General features: G+C 38.9%; 2 protein-coding genes across 3 annotated transcripts; one reads left to right on the top strand and one right to left on the bottom strand.

Annotated features, from left to right (window-relative positions):
* The first annotated feature begins 154 nt into the window (after nt 1-154).
* crybb1l3 (crystallin, beta B1, like 3) lies at nt 155-22,260 on the top strand. 2 transcript variants are annotated; one of them, XM_063031639.1, is made up of 7 exons: nt 155-219; nt 6,524-6,616; nt 11,878-11,954; nt 14,610-14,728; nt 16,258-16,390; nt 18,945-19,087; nt 21,949-22,260. In XM_063031639.1, the coding sequence occupies exons 2-7, from the start codon at nt 6,568-6,570 to the stop codon at nt 22,115-22,117; spliced, it is 690 nt and encodes a 229-aa protein (XP_062887709.1). In that variant the 5' UTR covers nt 155-219; nt 6,524-6,567; the 3' UTR covers nt 22,118-22,260. The 2 variants fall into 2 exon arrangements, with proteins under 2 accessions (XP_062887709.1, XP_062887710.1); XM_063031640.1 differs by lacking the exons at nt 155-219; nt 6,524-6,616; nt 11,878-11,954 and adding an exon at nt 13,081-13,176.
* On the bottom strand, nt 731-4,943 carry cryba1a (crystallin, beta A1a). Its single transcript, XM_063031641.1, has 5 exons — nt 4,911-4,943; nt 4,685-4,803; nt 3,059-3,200; nt 2,006-2,148; nt 731-1,037 (listed from the first exon to the last, which is right to left on the bottom strand). The coding sequence occupies exons 1-5, from the start codon at nt 4,941-4,943 to the stop codon at nt 890-892; spliced, it is 585 nt and encodes a 194-aa protein (XP_062887711.1). The 3' UTR covers nt 731-889.
* Nucleotides 22,261-23,175: the final 915 nt, after the last annotated feature.

A 23,175-nucleotide genomic window follows, 5' to 3' on the forward strand; every position in this document is an offset into this window, starting at 1 on the left:
AATGAAGTGTGGTTGGAGTGCTGAGTCAGTGTGGTGGGGTTAGTTCAGCAGATATCCTAATAGTTCAAGTGTCTAGTAGTCATGAGGTCACTTTTAAATGCTGGAATTTTTTTTTTGCATTTCCAGTGAAACTTAATTACCCTTTTTCTTTTGTAGAATCATCAACTTTCTCTCGAGATTGCCTGAAGCATTTCAGAGGCAAAACCAGCTTTCATATAGGTGAGTTGCTAGGTGAAACAGTCAGCCAATCCGTGAGGCTATGCATCATCATCTCATGATCTCTAGATGACACTCGCAGAAGATTTCTGCTGTCTGAACAGAAATAAACCTCCAAACTGGCCAGGCCACTTAGACTCATTCACTACGTGGAATTGAAAGAGCGCTCAAGCAGTCATGTACGATGGAGCACATCTCATTCTGTCAACACTGAGTGCCGACTGTATTTATAGTTAAACTGTATTAAAATAAAGATGGAAGTGCTGCCTGTTTTGATATTTCGCATGAAAAACATGATGTCTCTCATGTATTTTAAAAACGTAAATTGTTTGCAGATCATCAGTGTGTTGGAAGACTAAGATGTTGTTATGCTGGGACCACAGTGGTTAATATGCTTTCCATCTCTCAGTGAATTGACTTTCTTGTAGTTCATTTCCCAGAAGTCACATCTATGATGAACCTCAACCACCAAGCAGTTTTGAAACTTTAAGAACAAATAAGTGCTCATCTTTCTGACTTTTATTTGAATATTTTAATAATCCAAGTTATATTGTAATGAGATGTTAAATCAATCTCTGTACACAGGTGCTTGATCTACAGTAGAATACACTACCGAGTGTACCATAGAGGTACAGCCCCTCTGTGATACTCTGCTGAGGTTCTCGGAAAAGATTTACTCTTGAATGCGGCGGAGTGACTGGATCTGACAGGTCTGCGCGTGGGATCCCCATTCCCTCCAGTGTTTGTACTCTCCGGCATGGCGATCACATTCCATAATGTACTGGAAGCCACGGTATCCTGGGTACTGGTAGCACACCCATCTAGGGTCATGAACAAACACACTTAATTAATCTTGAGACTTTTATCTTTTTATTTGTTAAATGAATAATCTAAAAGTGCTCATTTTTGTATTTTAGGGAAGTAGCTAACACCAATAGATATTATTCTCATTTTGCTGTTCCTACTAATAAAGTACACCATGCCCTCAACATGTAAATGAAATAATATAGACATGCACTCAGGGGCCCATTCATTAAGTACTTCCTATACCTTGTCTTCTGCTGCTGTAGCCCATCCACTTCAAGGTTTAATGTATTGTGTGTTCAATCATGCTTTTCTGCACACCACTGTTGTAATGCGTGGTAATTTGAGTTACTGTTGCCTTCTGCTCTGACCTCTCTCATTAACAAGGTGTTTTCACCCACAGAACAGCCACTCACTGGATGCTTTTTCCTCTTCACATCACTCTCTAGAGACAGTTGTGTGTGGAAATCCCAGGAGATCTGCAGTTTCTGAGATACTCAACTGCATTTGGCACCACCCAACACTCCACGGTCAAAGTCACAGAGATTTCATATCTCCCCTATTCTGTACTTTGGTCCAAACAACAGCTGAACCTCTTGACCATGCTTCTATGCACTGAGGTGCTGCCAAATGTTTGGCTGATTAGATATTTGTATTAACAGAGAGGTAAAAAGGTGACCACTAAGTGTAATTAGATTAGATTAATTGCGAGTAGGACTGAAGTTCAGGACTTCAGAGGCAATAAGAGATTATGAGGATAACCTGCCTTGGGTTAATTTTTGAAGCAGCTTGAACTATTCAAGTAGGATTATTACTTATGATTTAGACCTAAGATAATCTGCTAACTTAGAAGAAGAAACTACAAATTTAATATGACTGATGTGCTTCTAAATACACAAAACTTCACTGGATCCAGCCATGTCTTCTTCATTAAAGTGCAGTAACCCAACCTTTCCATTTAATTTACATTGACAGCATAACTTACGCGCCAGCTTGAACTTTCATGGATCCAACCTCATTGTTGCCCCAGCCCATGGCTTGCAAAGAGGGGTAATCATCGCACATCTCCCACTGTTTGCCAATGAAGTTTTCCTTCTCAAAAATGATAATTTTGGACTCTTTGTGGTGCTGATAATAATAAGAAAGGTATAAATTGAGCAGTTTAGTAGATACTACAATACATTTGCAAGTGAACAAAACTGTACGACTAGAGGACATAGGAACAGGATTAGGCTATTTGGCTTATTGAGTCTACTCTGCCATTCCATGATGGCTAATTTATTATTCCTCTCAACTCCATTCTCCTGCCTTCTCCCCCTAACCTTTGACACCCTGACTGATCTACTTTCAAGTAGTAACCAGAATATAACTCACCATTTGTTATTTGCAAATGTTACGACTCCTCTAACTTTCTTGCATATAAAATAAACTTCTCCAGGCCTTTCTCAAAACACACCACTTTGCACTAAGTTTTAATCTTGTTTCCTCTGTCTTTTAAAATTAATATTTTTTATGAAACAACGCAAGTACTGTCTGACAGTACACAAAGTTCAGCATAACTGGCAGATGTGAGCTATATTTGAAGATAGTTAATATTTTAACTATATTGCAGGTTTGGATATTAACAGTAAACAGAAGAGATTCTGCAGATACTGGAAATCCAGAGTAACACAGACAAAATGCTGGAGGAACTCCGCAGGTCAGGCAGCTTCTATGGAGATGAATAAAGAGCCAACGTTTTGGGCCGAAATGTCAAACCTTTATTCGTCTCAGTAGATGCTGCCTGACCTGCTGAGTTCCTCCAGCAGTTTGTGGATAGTATTTTACCACTATTTCCTGATCTCTCTCCATGCCTCTTTTTGCTAAGACAGATTCTAAAAGCCAGTGGAAAACAGAAATGATTACTAAAATTGAATCATGTAAATTTACAGCTTAATATGTAAACTTATTTTCGAGTATATGTTGCACTGCCAATTACATGGAGAATATCCTTCTCCAGCATTAAGTCTGACAGATATCGACCAGTGAACCAACTCACAGCAGAGCAAATGGGGCGGAAGGATGTAAGCCTCTCGATGTGGTAGGCGTTGCTGCCACTCCAGGCATCCCAGCGTGGGTATTCCCCTTTCTCCAGGACAAATTGTTGCCCAAAGAAACTAGAATGTTCATAACCAACCCACCTACAAGAAGAAAGTTATTTTCATGTCAAATTCTCAAAAAATAAATATACTTAATTCTCACACTATTTGCAAATTGAGAAATTCAGGTAGCTTTTAACCTATTAACCATTAACCCTGATTTTCTGATTCATCCAGAACAGTGAATATTGCAAAATATGCACTAAATATTGGCCCTGGCTGAGAAAGGTTTAAAGAAATTGTTCCCACAAAATGAATCTTAATGATACAATGTACTTTTTGAATTAGTCCTTTCAACGGTACTTAAATAAGGTTGCATCCTTTACACTGTATCAAACTAATTTAGATGATGAACAAGATCTGAAATTACAGGTTAATTGGTTTCAGTAACTTGAAGAGCTGGGGTGGCCTGAGTCTTTTAGTAGGTCTTCCTGTCTTCTGTAATGCGTGTCAAGCTGCTATGGTCTGGAATCAATATCTATTGAGCCCCACAATGTAAACCACTAAGCTCTGTCAACTGGTATGACAATGAATTTTCCTGCACAACTACAACATTGCTGACGTTCCATTAACAGAGAATTTATTATCAGAGGATCTTCTAATTGTACCTCAATAGAAATGAGGAGAGAGATAGAGGTGGGTTGTGATATCTCTCAACATTGAAGCTATAGTATCAACTGCAGCGAGAAACAGATAATTCTTGTCTTTTGATTGCAATTTTTTTTGGAAAGAGAAGTTCTCTATTTTGAAGCCCAGTCTGTATTTTCACATTTTAAGTATATGTATCTGCTTCTGCAAGTACATCAAAATGTCAAATGAATAACCATATATAAAATGCTGGCTCCTAAATGTGTTGAGTTCGATATGCACCAATAATGATACAATGCACAGAAATGTACTGCTGCATTTTCTTAGGCTCCAGTTGCTAATATTGCTGTATGCTGCTTTTTTGACTTTTGTGCGGATACTGATACTGACAAGCACAGACGTGTGTGTAATGCAGACTAAATGTAGATGCCACGGGGGAAAGCATTGTTTTTTTTTGGGGGGGTGGAATTTCTATTGCCCACATGCAAAACTGAACTATATAACTTGGAGCTGCACTGTTGCCCAACCATTACAAATTCACCTCCAAACTTCCAAATGCATGGGCTTTTGACTGCTACCTTTACTTTGTCACTGCACATGGGAAGTGTCTTTAAATAAAACAGAGTACTGTACTGGATTCTAACAGACATATTAACATATTTCAGATCATGAGCTGAAATGATGCGGATCAATTGCCTTCCATATTTTCAATGCTAACATAATCTGGCTGAGTCAGAAAGAACTCAACATTAGCTTAATCTTATGGTGTGTAAGGAGAAATAAGATACCTTTCTGTGAACTGAGTAATTTGGCCTGCAAATGATGATGACATTTAAAAAAAAATTACGACTGCATTTTAATGATAAAGCCTGGTTGAGAATACGTTTCAGTGTAGCTGTTAGGGGTGGAACCTTTCTGAAAAATAAGCAAAGACTCACGCTCCACAGTTGACTTTGATAGACCGAATATTGTCGAATCCACACTCCATGATGTTCTTACAGGATGTGGTAAATTCCATCCTTTTACCTTGGAAGTTTTCTTGATCATAAGCAGTAATCTGCAATTGAAAACAAATTTTCCATGATATTCAATATTAAAGGACAACAAGGAAACAAAAAACAAAGTTTCAATCCTGATTAAAAATCTAGGAAAGTAAGTGTTAACCTTGAAAAGTCCTGCTGGGTTTGTCTGCGCCATGTTTGCCGTTTGCAGATATCAATCCTAAAAGAAAATCGCATTATGTAATTTCATTTCAAAATTGAGATTTTTATGAAATATATCAAATTTTAATGCATTGAAAGTTTATCTGCCCTCTGCATTTTGCTTTAACCCAACAAATTTGTTGCTGTAGAGTTGCTTATAAAGCATGAATAAAACCCCCAACAAGCTGAGGTAAATTGGATAAATCTGAAGTTAAAATAAGATCAAATAAAATTGAAGGACACACAACTTACCAAAGCTGGGCTGCGAATGGAGATTTCCAATGATGATTCTGTTTTGAACCTTACCTCTGCTATTTATAATCAAACTTTCAATAGAAATTGAGAAGTGTGCGAATCTGATTTGTGGTCCAATGAGCAGAGAATACTGACGTCAACATCTCATTGTTTGTGGCTGATCCCGTGGATTCCCATTTCAACTCTGCCATTGTCTGAGCAGAAAGATAAATCTGCATTTCCAGTGCATGCATGAATAACCTATAGCTAAAAACTGAGACTAAATTGTATTTAATATGATTTATTAAATCCAAATTCTATATGCATGCTTTTAAGCTGAGAGGGAGTAATTTTAAAGGAGATGTGAAGGGCACGTTTCTTACACAGATTGGTGGGTGCCTGGAATGAGCTACCTGGGGTGGTGGTGGAGGCGGAAACATCAGAAACTTTTAAGAGATGTTTAGATACGCACAGGAATATGAGGAAAATGGAAGGATATGGACATTATGTAGGCACAAGAGATTACTTTAGTTAGCCATTTGATTACTTATTTAATTGGTTCGGCACAACGTTGTGGGACGAAGGACCTATTCCTGTGCTGTACTGTTCTATGTTCTAAGAATTATTTGAAAATTACAAAACTCAAATTGCAACAAAATGTAACACTTTTTGAAATATGCCCCTCTGCTACCTTGATTCATCCGAATAGCTGAGATACCATTGCTGGTAAAATAGCAGTGTCAGTAAAATGTTACTAGATTTCAACTGTCTTAACATTTGGAAAATATAACATAAAATTAGGACTTCGGATTTTTTGTATAGTTGGGATGGTCAGCTGCACAGTTCTACTTTGAGAACATTGAAGAGTAATCCGTATGTCCTTTAATTAAATTTATGAAGCTCATAGATATTTCAAGATATTTCACAGAAATAACAAATGAAATTTTCATACCACATTAGAGTTATGACGAAGTTATAGAGGCAGCATGAAGAACTCCTCAGCCTTTGAGCTATCAAACAATTGAATACACGCTACAAATTTTAACATTTATTATCAAGTTCAAGTTCAGTTTATTGTCATTCAACCATACACATGTATACCACCAAATTAAACAACATGCCTCCAGACCAAGGTGGACAACACAGTACATATAACTCAAACACACAACTCATAAAGTAATATTACCACAAAATTAATAGATAATAAGGTGCACTTATGACTCAAGTTTAAAACTAAACAGCATAATGCTACAGGTGTTTCATACTTGCTGAGACCTGGGTGGTGGCAGGGAGTTCAGCAGTCTTATTCCCTTCCTAACAGTTCTTGTCTTAATGCTACAGTACCTCCTGCCTGATGGTAGTGGATCAAAGATATTGCTGGACGAATGGGAGGGCCGTGGATGATGCTAAGGGCCCTGGACTGTGGTGCCCCTGGTAAGTATCGCTGATGAATGGAAGAGAGATGAAATAAAACTGTGCCTCAAATGTTAGTCATATTATTAATGATCAGAAGGCTATAAATATTCAGTACAATTATAGTGAAAATCAAATAATAATTGTCTGTGATGACACAAGCACAATGAATAGATATCATAGATACTATCCACCATAATCATTGTGAGAACAACACTGAAGCACATAAATAACCATGACATCTCCAGCGGTTAGACGGACCATTTTGTTGGTCTCTATCAAAAGGTGTTGCTGACTTGATAAACATTTACATCTTTCCTGGTTTTATTTTAGATTCATACCCACCTTGATAGATTGATTTTGGAAAGATGTCAATGACTTAAAGTAACCCAAAAAAGAAACTGTGCTCATTCTGGTGTCAGGACTCTGGCAATTTGTTGTATTAAGCAACTTTTCTCAGACTAAAAAGAATCTATAATGGTAATGTACAATTTCTTAAATACTGTTCTTTATCTCTTTCTGGTAACCACATATTTCTTTCTCCCTGTTTCAGTTTAAGAATGTTACTTGCCATTGGATTAATTATTTTGATTTAAATTTCTCAGTTCACGCTCTCTGTGCCTCTATAAACCTTTTGAATTTGATTGATAAAGGAAATGCAAATTCCCAGATCCCAGGCCTCTTGCAGATGGCGTCACACAATTTTGCCTTTCAGTCTTGGTAAAAGCTAACAATGTGAGTGTGAATGTTATCAATCCCTTTCACCTCTGAATACAATATTCAAGCCAAAATGAAAGTGAGAGTCGTTCAAGAAATCAGATCAGCAGAAACAGGCTGGTTTTAAATCAGGAAATTAAGGAAATAATACATATTTCTGGTATAAACTACAATATTGTCTTTCTGTAATTATATGTGTATCAACAGTGCTAATTATGCCACACAATCCCTTTCTAGTTATTCAAATGTGCAGTCTTAAATTTTACTGCATTATCTTGTACCAGATACAGAGGATAAGCATTTTAGGAAATAATTTTGCCCTTGTTTCAATGATTTTCATTGAAGACTGATTTAGAGAAATGCTCCTCTGCCATTTCACTGAGTATTTCTGCTCTGGGTTCCCATTTTGGTGGCTACGAAGTATATGATACTCACTAATTAAACTTCGCGTGAGCGTTGTTTTTCACAGCTATCCTTAGACTCTAATTTTAAAATACAGACTTCTGCTATGCCAATAGAATATCATAAATGGGCAGAGCACACATGGAGTGGAGTATGCTGGAGAAAATTCTGCAGTTTGTTGATCACTTCTGCTGAAAATTTTGCCTTTGAGTCTGAATGTTGGCCTGGATTTGGTCTGATTAAGTAGTCTGCTGACACACTGAAGAATAGGTAATTTAAATGAAATACCAAGTATTACTTGTTAATTCTTACCTCCACAATTCCAAGGTCACTTTGCAAGCAGGGTAAAATTGGACAGACAAACAACAGGAATTCTGCAGATGCTGGAAATTCAAGCAACACACATCAAAGTTGCTGGTGAATGCAGCAGGCCAGGCAGCATCTCTAGGAAGAGGTACAGTCGACATTTCAGGCCAAGACCTTTCGTCAGGACTAACTGAAGGAAGAGCTAGTAAGAGATTTGAAAGTGGGAGGGGGAGGGGGAGATCCAAAATGATAGGAGAAGACAGGAGGGGGAGGGATGGAGCCAAGAGCTGGACAGGTGATAGGCAAAGGGGATATGAGAGGATCATGGGACAGGAGGCCCGGGAAGAAAGACAAGGGGGGGGGAACCCAGAGGATGGGCAAGGGGTATAGTCAGAGGGACAGAGGGAAAAAAAGGAGAGTGAGAGAAAGAATGTGTGTATAAAAATAAATAACGGATGGGGTACGAGGGGGAGGTGGGGCATTAGCGGAAGTTAGAGAAGTCAATGTTCATGCCATCAGGTCCTCCAACCAATATCTTTGATGTGTGTTGCTAATATTGGACAGAGGTAATTAATGAGGAAAAAGAAACAAGCTTCAAAGATAAACAACAGGAATTCTGCAGATGCTGGAAATTCAAGCAAAACACATCAAAGTTGCTGGTGAACGCAGCAGGCCAAGCAGCATCTGTAGGAAGAGGTGCAGTCGACCTTTCAGGCCGAGACCCTTCGTCAGGACTATTCAAAGCTTCAAAGATATTTAATTCAATATTCATCCTGTGGGTACCAAATTATGAGAGTTTTACTGTAATTCCATTTAGAGAATATTTTCTGAGGTCCCTCTTGATATGGAATTCAGTTGAGTGGCAAAGGGGAAAGTATGAATGTAAGTCCTACCAGGTGTCAGATGGAATGTATAGTTGAAGTTACATTAGGACACTACAATCAGCATCTGACTTGTTCTCAATAACTTACGAACAAACTGAGTGCAAATATGAAAAATTTAATTTGAGGCGGTAATTTACAAGGATGGGACATTAAGGCTGGTTTTCAATTTAAGAAGGCAATGTTGCAAAAGAGGATAACTGCACAAAAACAGGGAACTGTATAGCTTGGAGGTTATTTTTTTGAAAACTGTATGATCAGAAACTTAATAGAATCGAGGGAGATGTGTTTCATGATAACATCAGAGAAAGCATGGAGAGAGATGGATATGTGGGCTCAGGTAAGGGAGATAGAAGTTTGTGGGAAGTATGAATAGTCCCAATCTGAATGATAAGGCATTCTAAGAACTCATCAGCCTTATCCTTTGAGATGAGGGAGAGAGGAAATGTAGATGTTTTGAGGTGACAGTGAATGATGGAGTAAGGAAACAGGGGTTATATCAGTTTTAGTATTGTAATATGTAGTTTTGATAGAGGAGAACAAAACCAATAGTGCTTGATGTGGCAGTCATACCTGGTTAAACAGGTTCAGTTGGTTGTGCATAACAGCTTAAGACAGACATATATCTGATAGGATCAAAATCAGAATCAGAATCAGGTTTATTATCACTGACATATGTTGCGAAATTTGTTGTTTTGCAACAGCAGTACAGTGCAAGGCATAAAAATGGCTAAAAGTTCCAAAAATAGATACCTAAATAGTGCAAAAGAGAAATGATGAAGTTGTGTTTATGAATAGTTCTTTTGCAGCATAATGGTTCTGCAAATGTATGGCTCTGTGACTGTAGTCTTCGAACATAAGGAGGCAAAACCAAGGCTATCACTGGGTTAGTAAAGAACAAATGGACAAGGACATATAGAAATAGAGGCAAGGAAGTGGTTGACGTTACAAAGTGAAAGTGAATTTACAAATGTTAGGAATTGGAAAAGTGCTGTTGCAAATGACTTAGAAGAGATTTTCCTCACGGCAGGTATAGAAGGAAATGGATTGAAGTGAGATGAAGGAATGTGGTTGTGAGGAACTGAAGTGTATATAAGTGGACCCACTGTGATTTGCATTGATGGGAGTGGAGAAGCTGAACATAATTGACAAGGTTTAGAAAGGTGGATAGGAATATAGTAAGGAGATCTTTTATGGATGCAAACTTTATGAAAGGCTTAAGAGAGATAAAGGCAAGATTAGCTATAAATTGAAATCGCAAAGGATAAATCATTGGTTATTTCAGAGAGTGAAGAATGAAACTGACTGGGACTTGGCAGTTGAGAGGGTAGAATGTAAGGATTTTAAAGGAGAGGTGATTGTCTTGAAATAGGATGAGGAGATCAAAGGAACAGAATTTGGAGGGTAATCCTGCAAAAATGGAGAAGTATGCTGGAAAGAAGCTGACACTTTGGAAATTGTAACTTGCACCCCAGTAATGAGTTATCCATTGGCAGGACAGAAGCACAGTTCTGGGTGCCAAAGGGCCTATGTCCATGGACCAAGCAAAACATAGGTGGGTGGTCAGACAGTAACGTTCACTGTAATGCAGAGGAAATGCACACAATCATTGCATCAAAATGATGGGTGGAGAGGGAGTGTGGAGGAGTAGCGGCAATGTCGTCTAATGTTGTAGTATTATGGTTAATGATATTTAATCTGTTTCTTTTTCTACTTTAGTGGATTGAAGACAATTAAAATGGCTGAAGATAGTAAGGGGTCTCAAATTAGCGCCTAACCCGATACCTTGGAATGCTTAATCCAGTTCTGATCAGTTGTGCGCGGTTGATATTACTATGAATAGATTGAATATACTATATACAAGGGGTGATTGATAAATTCATGGCCTAAGGTAAAAGGAGTCAATTTTAGAAAACCTAGCACATTTATTTTTCCTACATGTACACACTTAGTCCAGCGGTCGTGGAACATACAGATCCCTTCTTTGTAGAAGTCGGCGTCTTGGACCTCCAGAAAGTGGTCCACAGCAGGGGTGATTGATAAGTTTGTGGCCTAAGGTAGAAGGAGATGAGTTATACAGCTCTCATCACATGCACGTGCAGTTCAACTCTTTGAGTGAAAATGCAGAAAGTTTGAAGTTTCTCCTCATCTCCTTCTACTTTAGGCCACGAACTTATCAATCACCCCTGCTGTGGACCACTTTCTGGAGGTCCAAGATGCCGACTTCTACAAAGAAGGGATCTGTATGTTCCACGACCGCTGGACTAAGTGTGTACATGTAGGAAAAATAAATGTGCTAGGTTTTCTAAAATTGACTCCTTCTACCTTAGGCCAATCGCCCCTGGAATATATCTATATATATTGATGGTACTATGAATTGTGAATATGAGTGCAAATTAAAAGAAAAGAGCTGAAGCCTGTAAGGTGAAATTTGTTGGCTAGATCAACACATCCTCTCCAGGCTATCTATGTGTTCCTACCAAACGGAAAAGTTTCTATGATACTTGCAGTATAAACCAAACAAATCTACACAAAGCTGTCTACCAAGTCAGCTCTTTGTTCTCGGGCGCACTTCTGTCTACAGTACCACAGTCACTTTTGCTGATCTGTGCGGCGTCGCTGTGAAAAACAAAGCAAAGAGCTGGTGTCAGCCTCTGCTACCTCTGTGCGATGCAGTTTGCTTTGTTGATCTCTTTGTGACCTAACCTGATTCAAAAGGGGGAGAAAAAAACAAGAAGCAAATCCACTGCCAATATAAAAAGGACGAGTTGAGGTTTATACAGCACTCCCCATATTTTCTCTTGTCTGGCAAAAGCTTGAGCTGTAATTCGGTGAGCTATTGGAATATTTTCAAAGGGGGTAAAATTATCTGATGTGAAAGCTTCATACAAGGAGGAGCATCATTAATGACATAGGCATTAAATATATTTGACATTCAAACTAATTACAAGTGCTTTATTTTGATTATTATTTTAGCTATCACCACAATGTCTCATAGTGGAACTCTAGGTAGCGTTGGAAGCCATTCTGCATCTGGTCTTCGCAGTAACAGGGTAGGTGCATTGCTGTATTTACATTTAAATATTATCAATAATGTATCTTTATTGACATAAATGTGCAGCATGCAATAATGAAAATGAGAATTTACTATTATGTAACAGCCCTCCTATTTGATTTCAAGCTTACTTGTGAGCCATGAACAAAATGTTGGCTACTGGTATGACCAGTGTCAGTCCACTTATAGAATGAGTTTTCATGGCATGTGAAAAGGTATTTGACATTATTATATATTATTATAGTGTAGTGTATTATATTGTACCTATAGTTATCATAACTCTATTAATTTCAAGTAAGTACGCAAAAAGATAGGTCTGGTCAGCAGGTCGAGATTCTAAATTGGAGGAAGACCAATTTCGATGGTATCAGAAAGGATCTGCCAAGTGTGTACTGGGACAGGCCAGTCCCTGGAATAGGTGTACTTGGTAAGTGGTAGTCCTTCAAAAACAAAAATTGGAGAGTACGGAGTTTATATTTACCTGTCAGAATAAAAGGTAAAGATAACAGATTTAAGGAACGTGATTTTCAAGAGATATTAGGCAGGCAGGAACAAATGAATTGCTTATGGAATTTAAGAAATACAGAACACTTAAGAAAGAAATCAGGAAGACTAAAAGAAGGCATAAGGTTGCTTTAGCAGACAAGGTGAAGGAGAATCTTAAGGGATTTATAGATAAGTTAAGCGCAAAAGGATTGTAAAAGACAAAATTGGTCCTCTGAAAAATCAGAATGGTAATCCATGCATGTAGCCAAAAAAGATGGGGGAAACCTTAAATAAATTTTTTACACCTGTATTTACTCAGGAGACAGATGCAGAGTCTACAGAAGTAAGGCAAAGTGGTATCAACTTCATGGACCCTGTCTCGATTACTGAGGAGGAGGTGTTTGCTATCTTGCAGCAAAGTAGGGTGGATAAGTCCTCAGGGTCTGAGAAGATGTTCCCTCGAATCATGTGGGAGGCAAATGCTGAAATAACCAGGGGCCTAGCGGAGATATGTAAATCATCCTTAGCAACAGATGAGGTACCAGAGAATTGGAGGAGAGCCAATGTTGTTTCACTGTTTAAGAAAGGCTCTAAAAATAAAGCAGGAAGTTATGGGTCAGTGAGCCTGACATCAGTAGTAGGAAAGTTATTGGAAGGTATTCTAAGGGACTGGATATATGAGTAATTGGATCGACATAGACTGATCAGGAATGGTCAGCCTGGCTTTGTGCATGGTAGGTCATGTTTAACCAATCTCATAGAGTTTTTTGAAAGAATTACAGTGCTGTCACAGGTAGATAGGGTTGTAAAGAAAGCTTTTGGCACATTGGCCTTCATAAATCAAAGTACTGAGTACAGGAGGTGTTATGTTGAAGTTGTATAAAACATTGGTGATGCCTAATTTGGAGTATTGTGTGCAGTTTTGGTGAGCCTTCTACAGGAAAGATGTAAATAAGGTTGAAAGAATACAGAGAAAATTTACAAGGATGTTGCTGGGTCTGGAGGATCTGAGTTATAGGGAAAGATTGAATAGGTTAAGACTTCATTCCTTGGGACATAGAAGACTGAGGAGAGATTTGAAATTATGATGGGTATAAATAGAGTAAATGTAAGCAGGCTTTTTCCACTGGGACTACAACTAGAAGTCATGGGTTAAGGGTGAAAAGTGAAATGTTTAAGGGGAACATGAGGGGAAATTTCTTCTCTCAGAGGGTTGTGAGAGTGTGGAATGAGCTGCCAGGCCAAGTGGTGCATGCGATCTCAATTTCAACATTTAAGAGAAGTTTGGATTGGTACATGGATCATAGAGGTATGGCCATCTACAGTCCTCATGCAGGTTGGTGAGAGTGGACAGTTTAATTGTCTTGGCATGGACGAGTTGGGTCAAAGGGCCAGTTTCAGTGCTGTACTTTTCTATGAATCTACTATTTTACTCTTCTAGTATTCATTTTCCTAAGATAATGTTACCAGTTACATTTTACAGCAACTAATACTATTAGTTTGTTATAAGAGTATTGAATTCAACAGATCCCCAGTACAATCAACTCTTGACTTCAGAGTCTACCTCATTATGATCGTGCACCATTTTGTCTACTTGCACTGCACTGTGTCCATTGCACTTTATTTTGCATTCTGTTTTTGTTTTACCTTGAACTATGTAATGATTTAATCTGTGTGAACAGTCTCAAAGACAAGCTTTTCACTGTACCTCCTCAGTACATGTCACAATAATAAATCAAATCCAATTCCAGTTCCAGTTTGAAAAGGGCAAAACTGAAATGGAAAATGAGTGTAGCATATTGTTCAAACATTCTTACTGTACTAGTGAACTGAAGCAGCAGGTATCATAAAGTTATTTCACCATGAAGTCCTTTGCAGGCAAGACCAATCTTGATCTTTTTTTCTTGAACGCTTTCCACCAGCAATTAATGGATAACAACTCGGTGTGAGCACTTCAGTTAATCTTTTTTTTTCTCCACATTCCTCCTTTTGCGCCATCTTACTCAGTGCATACTCAGTGTTGTCTGTCTGAATCAGCAGTCACCACTTAAGGCTGCTGTAGCTGAAACTTAAGGTACATAGTTTGGTTTAAGTTTGAACTTAAAGTTGTAATTTTTCAATTATGAGAGTGGCGATGGAGACTCATTTGCCTCTCTTTAATTCTTAGATTATCATATATGAGCATGAAAACTTCCAAGGGCGTTGGGTGGACATTAACGCAGAGTGCCGAAACATCTGCGAACGAGGATTTGATAGAGTGGGATCCATTCGTGTTGAATGCGGACCGTGAGTTTTTCCTATCTCTACTTAACCAATCGCAGTGCAGAGCAACTATATGTTAACTTTTCTGATGTTTGTGGTTTCCTCCAACTTTTAAGGATTGCCAGAAAAGTATTCTCGAGTAGTGACTGAGCCCACAGGCAGTCAATACCTTGTCAAGATGATGTCTAATTCCTTCACAAGGTGTTGGCCATGCTTTATGTAATGGGATCGACAACTATGGAGAACTATGCACCTATAGGCATAACTGTGTATCACAGAACAGAATTTTTAAAATATACAGTGCAGAACACATATGCTTAATTACTGGGGTAGAACTGTTTGTGACAGTTCTGACTTGAGTTAGTCCCAGACTTACTTTCATTCATCATTAAGTTTGTCAGTGAAGAAAGCGTAAATAGGGTCAGTTCCTGCCACTGGCTGCATGGAGTCTGTACTTTCTCCCCGTGACCGTGTGGGTTTCCTCCCACAGTCCAAAGAGGTACCAGTCGGTAGGTTAATTGCTCTTTGTAAATTGTCCCGTGATTGGGCTAGGATTAAATCGGGGGGTTGCTGGGCAGTGTGGCTCGTGGGGCTGATTCCATGCTGTATCTTAATAAATTTATAAAAAAAGGATAGTCCAAATCAGAACCCTGTCTTACCAGGCAAGATACTTAAGTATGATATCGCTTCCTTTATTTTTTTCTTTAATTAATTATTTTAAAATACTTCTTAGTTATCTTTACATATTACCTTTTCAAACACAGCAGTCCTTCAGATCAAGATTATAAGTAATCTTTTGGAGTGGGGAGGGTTCAGAATTCAGACCTAGAGACAATAAAAAACTTGATATATTTGATAGATTTATATTAACCTGTCCTAAGATATCCTCATGTGATGTTAAGATTTATTTGAAGTGTTTTATCATAAAGGTACTTTATAAATCCAATTTACTATTTATGGCATGACATGTTGTTTGCAAATCGAAACAAAACAATCCTATAATGGAATGCTATTTGCAATATAAATAGAGGTCCTTACATACCATTTTGCTTGCTGTTTCCCTGTAGCTATGTATCTTAATAATGATTTCTATAGTAAATGTATACTAAATGCTTTTTCATACATACTCGTTGCATCCTAGAGTGCTGAAGTACTGTGGCCTATCCAATATTATCAACTGATTCATTATCACTTCCTTCTACTTAATGCCTTTACCACATGCATTCTTTTCAGGGACCAGACATCTGGATGCAACATTTTCTTATTTTCCCATCTTATTGTCAATTATGCCATCAAATTTTTATTTTGCTTCCTTTTCACAAATGTGTCACTTCAGAAGAATAAATCTGATACCATAGTATTCCATACTCTGTTATCTTTGCACATTGAAAATGTACATGTTCTGATATCTGTGTCCCAGTAGACCAAGTTGGAACAAACCTGTGATACTAAAACTTATTACTGAGAAGTATCCTTCAGATACATGATATGAGGTTCATATTATTAATTGCAAGAGGAAATTCTGACATTTCTTGCATTCGTTTGCTTTTCAGATGGGTGGGTTACGAACAACAAAATTTCTGTGGCGAGATGTTCATGTTGGAGAAAGGAGAATATCCTCGTTGGGACTCCTGGTCCAATAGCTATCACACTGACTGCATGATGTCTTTCAGACCAGTTAGAATGGTAAGAGGCTTTCTGTGTAGTTTGTATATCTCATATGAATATTAGAACGAGATACAAATTAAGCTAAAAGTGTTTACGTAATACATGATTTTTTTCTGTTTGAAGCAGAATATTTTCAAATGAAAACAATAATACAGATTCTGTTTAATTCCATTCAAGTTTAATTGCCGTTCAACCATACATGAATACTCATGAATACAGTCAATGTGACAGCGTTACTCCAGGGTCAAGTTGCAAAACACAGTACCAACAGTCACACACAGCACAAAGCACACATAGCACGTACAAAGTAGGAAACACATAAAGGTATCAGAAAGATACAGCCATGCAATAAAAAGTCCATCAGTGCTGCAGAAATCTGCAATCAACCACAACAGAGCTTTGTCTTCTGCTGAATGAACACTGGGGCAGGGTGGCAGCACCAACTCCAACCTGGGTGTTGCAACACACCGCCCCTGGTGGGTTGCACCAGCTCTGATGCCTCACACTTGGCTGGTGGCCTAATCCACACACATACAAGATAGCAAGCGCATATAGGATATCAGTAAAATACAATCTTGCAAAATATATAAATACAAAATGTTCCATAGAATCAAAGAAGACGGATTTTGTGGGTGATAATCTCCAGTATGATGACATAAACAAATGGATAAAATGATCAGGAACTTGAATAGATGCTAAAATGAAAGTGTGAGACTGGGAGATTCCAATTTCAGAGTCCATTAGTAACAGTAATGAGCCATGAAGAAGTGCACTGTGGTATCTGAACAAGCCTGAGTCAAAGGCCCTGGTAGAAAAACACGACAAAATATTATGAACTAATAAAAGGAGGTCATTAGTTCAGGACATCATTAAAACATTATGTTGAACTTTAGTCAACACTAGCATTTAGGGTTCTTGTCACCACACTGGAGGAAGGATGTGATTGCACTGGAGAGAGTGTAGAGGAGATTCACTTGGATATTGCTGGAATGGAAGACTTCCGTTTTGGGGAGAGATTGGATTGCTGGATTTGCTTTCCCAGGAGTGAAGGCAGGTGAGAGGTGAACTGATAAAGCTATACAGGTTAAAGCCTTTTAGTTTGCCACCCTTAGGGCCTGATTGGTGCCAGCCCACAGAAAATTTGGACCAGAGAAACAGGTTCCAATCACCTTCCTCTGAACGGGAGAACTGTTCTTTCTTAAGTATAGATACTCACTGGGTCAAGTGAAGGTTCCAAGGACAGAGATAATCAAACCGTAGCTTCAACCACCTGACCACTGTTAGCTAATTTTATTGCACAACATGCTTATAATTCAGGACCCCTATAATGCCAGCATTTAACCCAACATCTCTGTATGTTGGAAATACTGTCATCTGAGACTGCAAATGCTGCACTGGTAGGTTAATTAGCCATGGTTTAATATAGATCTCAGTTAATTTTAGAACTTAGTTAGAATTGGTTAATTAGTATTGATTTGTACAATAGATTCAAAACAGGCTGGACCAAAGAATTCTGGACTAGAGGGTTTCAACCTATCTATAATTGTAAATGTATACAGGTAGATTAGAATATGAGAGTCTTTTTCCCGTGGCTGGGGTATCAAGAACAAGACGGCATAGGATTGAGATGAGAGGAAGGAGTTTTAATAGGGTGTTTTGAGGGACAAGTTTTTTTTACATGGAGATTGGTTGTTATCTGGAACCTGCTGCTAGAGAATGTGCTGGAGTCAGATGCTATCACTTCATTTAAGAAGCTTTTAGATAAGCAAGGCAGAGATGGAAATGGAACTAGTGTGGGCAAATGGTGTTAGGGTAGATGGGTAGATGGGTAAAAACGGGTCATCATGGACAAGGAGGCTGAAGGGTCTGACTCTGTACTAGACAACTTGATGACACTACAAGTAACAGTAACATAATCCCTCAAGAGCAGAAAAGATCAACAGAAAAGGATTAACTAAAAAAACTACCCAGCAGAAATAAAGAGGAATATTAAATTGCTTGTGTAAGAGGAATAAAAGAAAGCAGGTGGGATAAAATTGGCACCCTAATGTTGTAGGTTATGAAGTGTTTCGTTATGGTTGGAAAAGAAGAAGGAATGAGAGTTGAGTTAATGGTAATTAGTTTAACATGAAAGAACAAAAGTAACAAAAGGAAAGAAAAAAAGTCCAAATAGACTGAGATGAAGCAAAAGAGGGGATCATTATTAGAAGTGTACTGGACTTCTCCAGATGGTGGAATAGAAATGAAAGGAAAAAATAGGTAGGGAAATACCTGAAATTAATTATGCAGGATCATAGTCATGCAGGATTGAACTACCACCAAATAAACTAGAAAAAAAGGATTAAAAAGTGAGACGAGCAGAGATTTATAGGGGACACATGCTTCTTTTTTGACCCAGAGTATTAAATATTATATAAAGGTAATTAACCCAAAAGCATAATGGCCACATGGAAAAATATTCAGGTACTAGTTAATGCGTATTTAAGTTGTGTTTTCAATTAAGTCTGTAATAATAATACTTCTTTTAATAACACAATGAAATCACTTACCATACTTAAAACTTTCATATCAGGATGGCCAGGATCATAAAATTTGTCTCCATGAATGTGCCAACTTTGACGGAAGGAAAATGGAGATCTGTGATGAGGATATTCCCAGTTTGTGGGCCTATGGTTTCCAAGACAGAGTTGCCAGCATTAAAGTCATTGGTGGAACGTGAGTAATAGCCTTTTCTTCAAAGACTTTTTTTGTAATTGGACCTTCTGTTTCTCAAATTTGAATGAATGTCAAATTTGGAATCCCAAATATTGGATTTATTTTCATCCACTAACAACTTGGATAATGTGGCATTCTATTAGACAAGTGCAGCTCAGGACCAGAAAATGGTTGACTACAGGAATATGTGAGAAAAGACTCATGGCACTTTGTTTTTGAAGAAATAAACTCAATGAGGTGCAGGATGAATACAATGATATACTGTACTTTGACTTCAAAGCCTAAAGGAAAACTGTAATATCTAATAAGAAAACACATTGTCTTATGGCTTGAATGGCTTATGTAAAAAGGTTAGAAATACAAATTTATAAAATTATGGAGATCTTTTTCTTCTTATGTTGATCTAGTTAGATTTTTAAAAAAGTAACTTTTTACAAAGCTTTACACTTGTTTCATTTGAATAAGCACTTTTAAGGAATATTCTTGTGGTCAGCCCTTTAGTTGGTATGACCAGTGGTCTATTCCACTGCCACATTCCGTACCTCTCTTTACCCAATAATGATAATTCTACATCAATAAATTGCACATTAATTTTAAATTTTGTGTGTATTTTGCAATATTATTTATATATTATGTGGAGGCTATTTTGTACAGAAAATGTGTAACATTTTTATAGAAGATGCAGATTATATGTTGTATCGATTTGAGAGTAGTCCTCATGAAAGTAAATGTCTTCCCCCGTTGATTCTTCCTGATGCAAAAATCAGTTCCTTTTTGATGCTTAGCATTGTTACAGATGACACATACGGAATTATCTAGCCGCAAATTTAAGCAGCGTAAAGGCACATGGGACCGTTAAACTCAATAAGTCGATTACCACATATCCTTCCTGCAACCTTGCAAGTTTATATCTCTCAAGCTGCTGCTCTCAAGTTTTCAGTTTTCACCTCATCCTTGTCCACAGAGTTCCAACTCATTACAGTTTACTGTTTTAAAAAATCCTTTTCAGATTTATATTTTTTTGACATTTAAATATTCAAAGAATCTGGAGAAATCTGGGGGATAGTGCAGAAGAATGACACCAAGGTGAAGGATCTGCCACGATCTTGGGTGCCACATTAATGAAGCAGTTAGCATGCCAAGTGTCACAATGGCGGGGGCATTGGGAGCAAGGGTGGACCCAAATGCAAGACACATCTTGTGAGGTTACTTAAATTTAGTTTATTGTTCGAAACCAGAAGAGCAAGGCAGGAGTAGGAATAGCGAACTGGACAAGGACTGAGGACTATGACTAGACTGGGACCAAGGGTTTGGGCTAGGACTCGGAATTGGCTCCCAGAACTAGAGGAGACATGAAGAGGCTAGGGTATGGGCTCCGAGCCAGAGACTGGGCAAGGACCCAGTACCTGGGTCTTGCCTCTGGCTCGGACCCCAGAACCAGGCAAGGACGTGACATGGGCTAGGGAGGGGAGGAACATAGGAACACAGAGCCTCGATCTTGGGGAGCAGGTACATGGAACCATGGACACATACACAGATCACAGAGTCGGGACCCTTCCTTGGGTACAGGATATAGGGCTGGGACTCACACACAGAACAGAGAGCTGGGACCCCTCCTTGGGTACAGGACATAGGGCTGGGAGTAGACGTGGTGCTTGAATGCCGCCAGGACCAGGACTTGACTTGGAACTTGAATGCCACCGGAGCCAGGACTTGACTTGGAGCCTCCGGGTAGTGGCGAGCTCTCGACTCGGCCCGGGAACAGTAGACAGCAGTTCTTGATTCCCTCCGGCGGGTTAACTGATGGACCCACCTCGGTGAGGAAACTTTGCAGGCTCGCTCTGGCGAGGTAACTGGACAGGGTTGCTCCAGTGAGGAAGGGCAAATTACCAGCACTCGCTTCGGCAGAGACTAGGCTTGCTCCAGCCAGATGACATTGGCACACCGTACCTTTAATGACTTTGCAGATGCTCCCGCGCCGAACGGCTGAAAGCCGGAGACTATAAACTACCGGTTCAGCCGAGCGTTAATTGCCTCTAATCACCAAAGCCGAGGGACAAGGGAAAACAGGGAATCAACGGTCTGGATCGTAACATAAACAAGGTAAATTTAAAGGGATCCCGATCCGGACCATGACAGCCAAGTGGTTAAGGCATTGGACTAGCGACCTGAAGGTCGTGAGTTCGAGCTCCAGCCAAGGCAACGTGTTGTGTCCTTGAGCAAGGCACTTAATCACACATTGCTCTGCGACGACACTGGTGCCAAGCTGTATGGGTCCTAATGCCCTTCCCTTGGACAACATTGTGTCATGGAGAGGGGAGACTTGCAGCATGGGCAACTGCTGGTCTTCCATACAACATTGCCCAGGCCTGTGCCCTGGAGAGTGAAGACTTTCCAGGCACAGATCCATGGTCTCGCAAGACTAACGGATGCCTTTATTAGCATGATGCTATTACTACTCGGGGCATCGGAGTTCAGAGTTCAGTTCTGGTGCTGTCTGTAAGGAGTCTCTGTATGTCCTCCCAATGGGACGTGTGGGTTTTCCCTGCATGCTTCATTTTCCTCCCACAGTGTCCAAAGCTGTACCGGGTAGTTTAACTGGTCATTGAAAAATTGTCCCATGACTGGGTTAGGGCTGAATTGGGGCGGCCCAGCTTGAAGGCTTGGAAGGGCCTACTGTTTCTCAAAATAAATAAGTAAATAAACTCCAGCTTCTCCAACTTAAACTTGAAGTGAAAATCCCTCATCTCCAGGATTAATTTATGTGTACAAGAAGTGACAGTATTCATTATATTTGCACAGTAATATGATTTGAAGCCATTATTATTAATCAATATTTTTTGTATTTATGTATTTTATAGATGGGTTGGCTATGAGTATCCGGGCTACAGGGGTTCCCAGTACGTGCTTGAATGTGGATCTTACAAGCACTGGAACGAATGGGGTGCCAAACAGCCCTTGATTCAGTCCATGCGCCGTGTGAAGGATCAGCAATGGTACAAAAGGGGCTGCTTTGAGCTTGTTCAATAAAATGAAACATGCTTCTCGACAGCCATGGGATTGATTTTATTGTTTTCATAACAGAAGTTAAAAATCAATTTTGAGCAAAAATTTATCTATCACAGGTACTGTTGTGGTTCATCATTTCCCATTTTAAGTTGATAATTTTAATATCTTCGACATAACTTCCTTTTGCTGACAGCAATCTTAGTTATTCTGGAAGTATTAAAAAATGACTTCCAGTTTTAATCCAGTTTACACTTTTTAGCTCTCTGTCCTCTGAGCACGTGATCAATCAAATCGTTTCTGAGGCCGTAAATATGATGTTGGGAAAATGGACCTGCAGTGTGGATGATCTTCGCTGTGTCTTACTCAGGAATGTAGACATCTTTAGTAAACTGCACATTCATACTACAACATTCAATTTTTTTGTCTCATTTTGATTTCCAATATTTTCAATATTTGTAACCACGTCATCAATTTTACCAATAAATGTCATCTCTGGTACATTACAGCGAAAATAAAACTGTACCTTCAACCATCTGGCCACAGTTTGCTATTTTTATTGCACAACATGTTTGTAATTCAGGAGCCTCTATAACACCAACATTTCATAACACATTTCTATAAGTCATTGCGTCACAGGAACCTACACGTCAACCAATTTAAAAAACTTTAATGTATTGACTTGTATATTCTGTGAGTAATGACAGTTCCACCGATATGAGGAATTTAAAAAAAAGAGGAGCTAGTATTTGGGTTTTAATGTCTCCAGACACATGCTAACATTATAATGATTCATCTTTGTTCCATTTATTTCTAATGGAAGTCAAGTCAAGACACTTCTATTGCTTGTATGAAATTGAACTCACCAGTTCTCTTTTGATGCCCGAGGTTCATTCCAGTTAAAGCAGGCTTTTTAATTGGCCCCTGACGGAATGTAATGTGCGGTCTCAATTCTGCTGACACTTTCTCGAGTCTGGGGTCAGAGAGCACAGCTTCAGAATACAACGATGTTCCTTTAGAACAGAGATGAGGAGGAATTTCTTAAGGCAGAGGGTGGCGAACATGCGGAATTCATTACCACA

The sequence above is a fragment of the Mobula hypostoma genome, chromosome 23, assembly GCF_963921235.1.
Source record: "Mobula hypostoma chromosome 23, sMobHyp1.1, whole genome shotgun sequence".
In the NCBI taxonomy this organism is placed as follows: domain Eukaryota; kingdom Metazoa; phylum Chordata; class Chondrichthyes; order Myliobatiformes; family Myliobatidae; genus Mobula; species Mobula hypostoma.

Excerpts from the sequence above, each read along its gene's own strand:
- cryba1a (XM_063031641.1), bottom strand. The coding sequence starts at position 4,943 with ATGGCGCAGACAAACCCAGCAGGACTTTTCAAG. Across the intron at positions 4,804-4,910 it reads ACCCAGCAGGACTTTTCAAG|ATTACTGCTTATGATCAAGA; the intron begins GTTAACACTTAC and ends TTTCAATTGCAG. Across the intron at positions 2,149-3,058 it reads TCCGCCCCATTTGCTCTGCT|CACCACAAAGAGTCCAAAAT; the intron begins GTGAGTTGGTTC and ends TATTATTATCAG.
- crybb1l3 (XM_063031639.1), top strand. The coding sequence starts at position 6,568 with ATGGGAGGGCCGTGGATGATGCTAAGGGCCCTGGACTGTGGTGCCCCT. Across the intron at positions 16,391-18,944 it reads CTTTCAGACCAGTTAGAATG|GATGGCCAGGATCATAAAAT; the intron begins GTAAGAGGCTTT and ends CTTTCATATCAG. Across the intron at positions 19,088-21,948 it reads ATTAAAGTCATTGGTGGAAC|ATGGGTTGGCTATGAGTATC; the intron begins GTGAGTAATAGC and ends TGTATTTTATAG.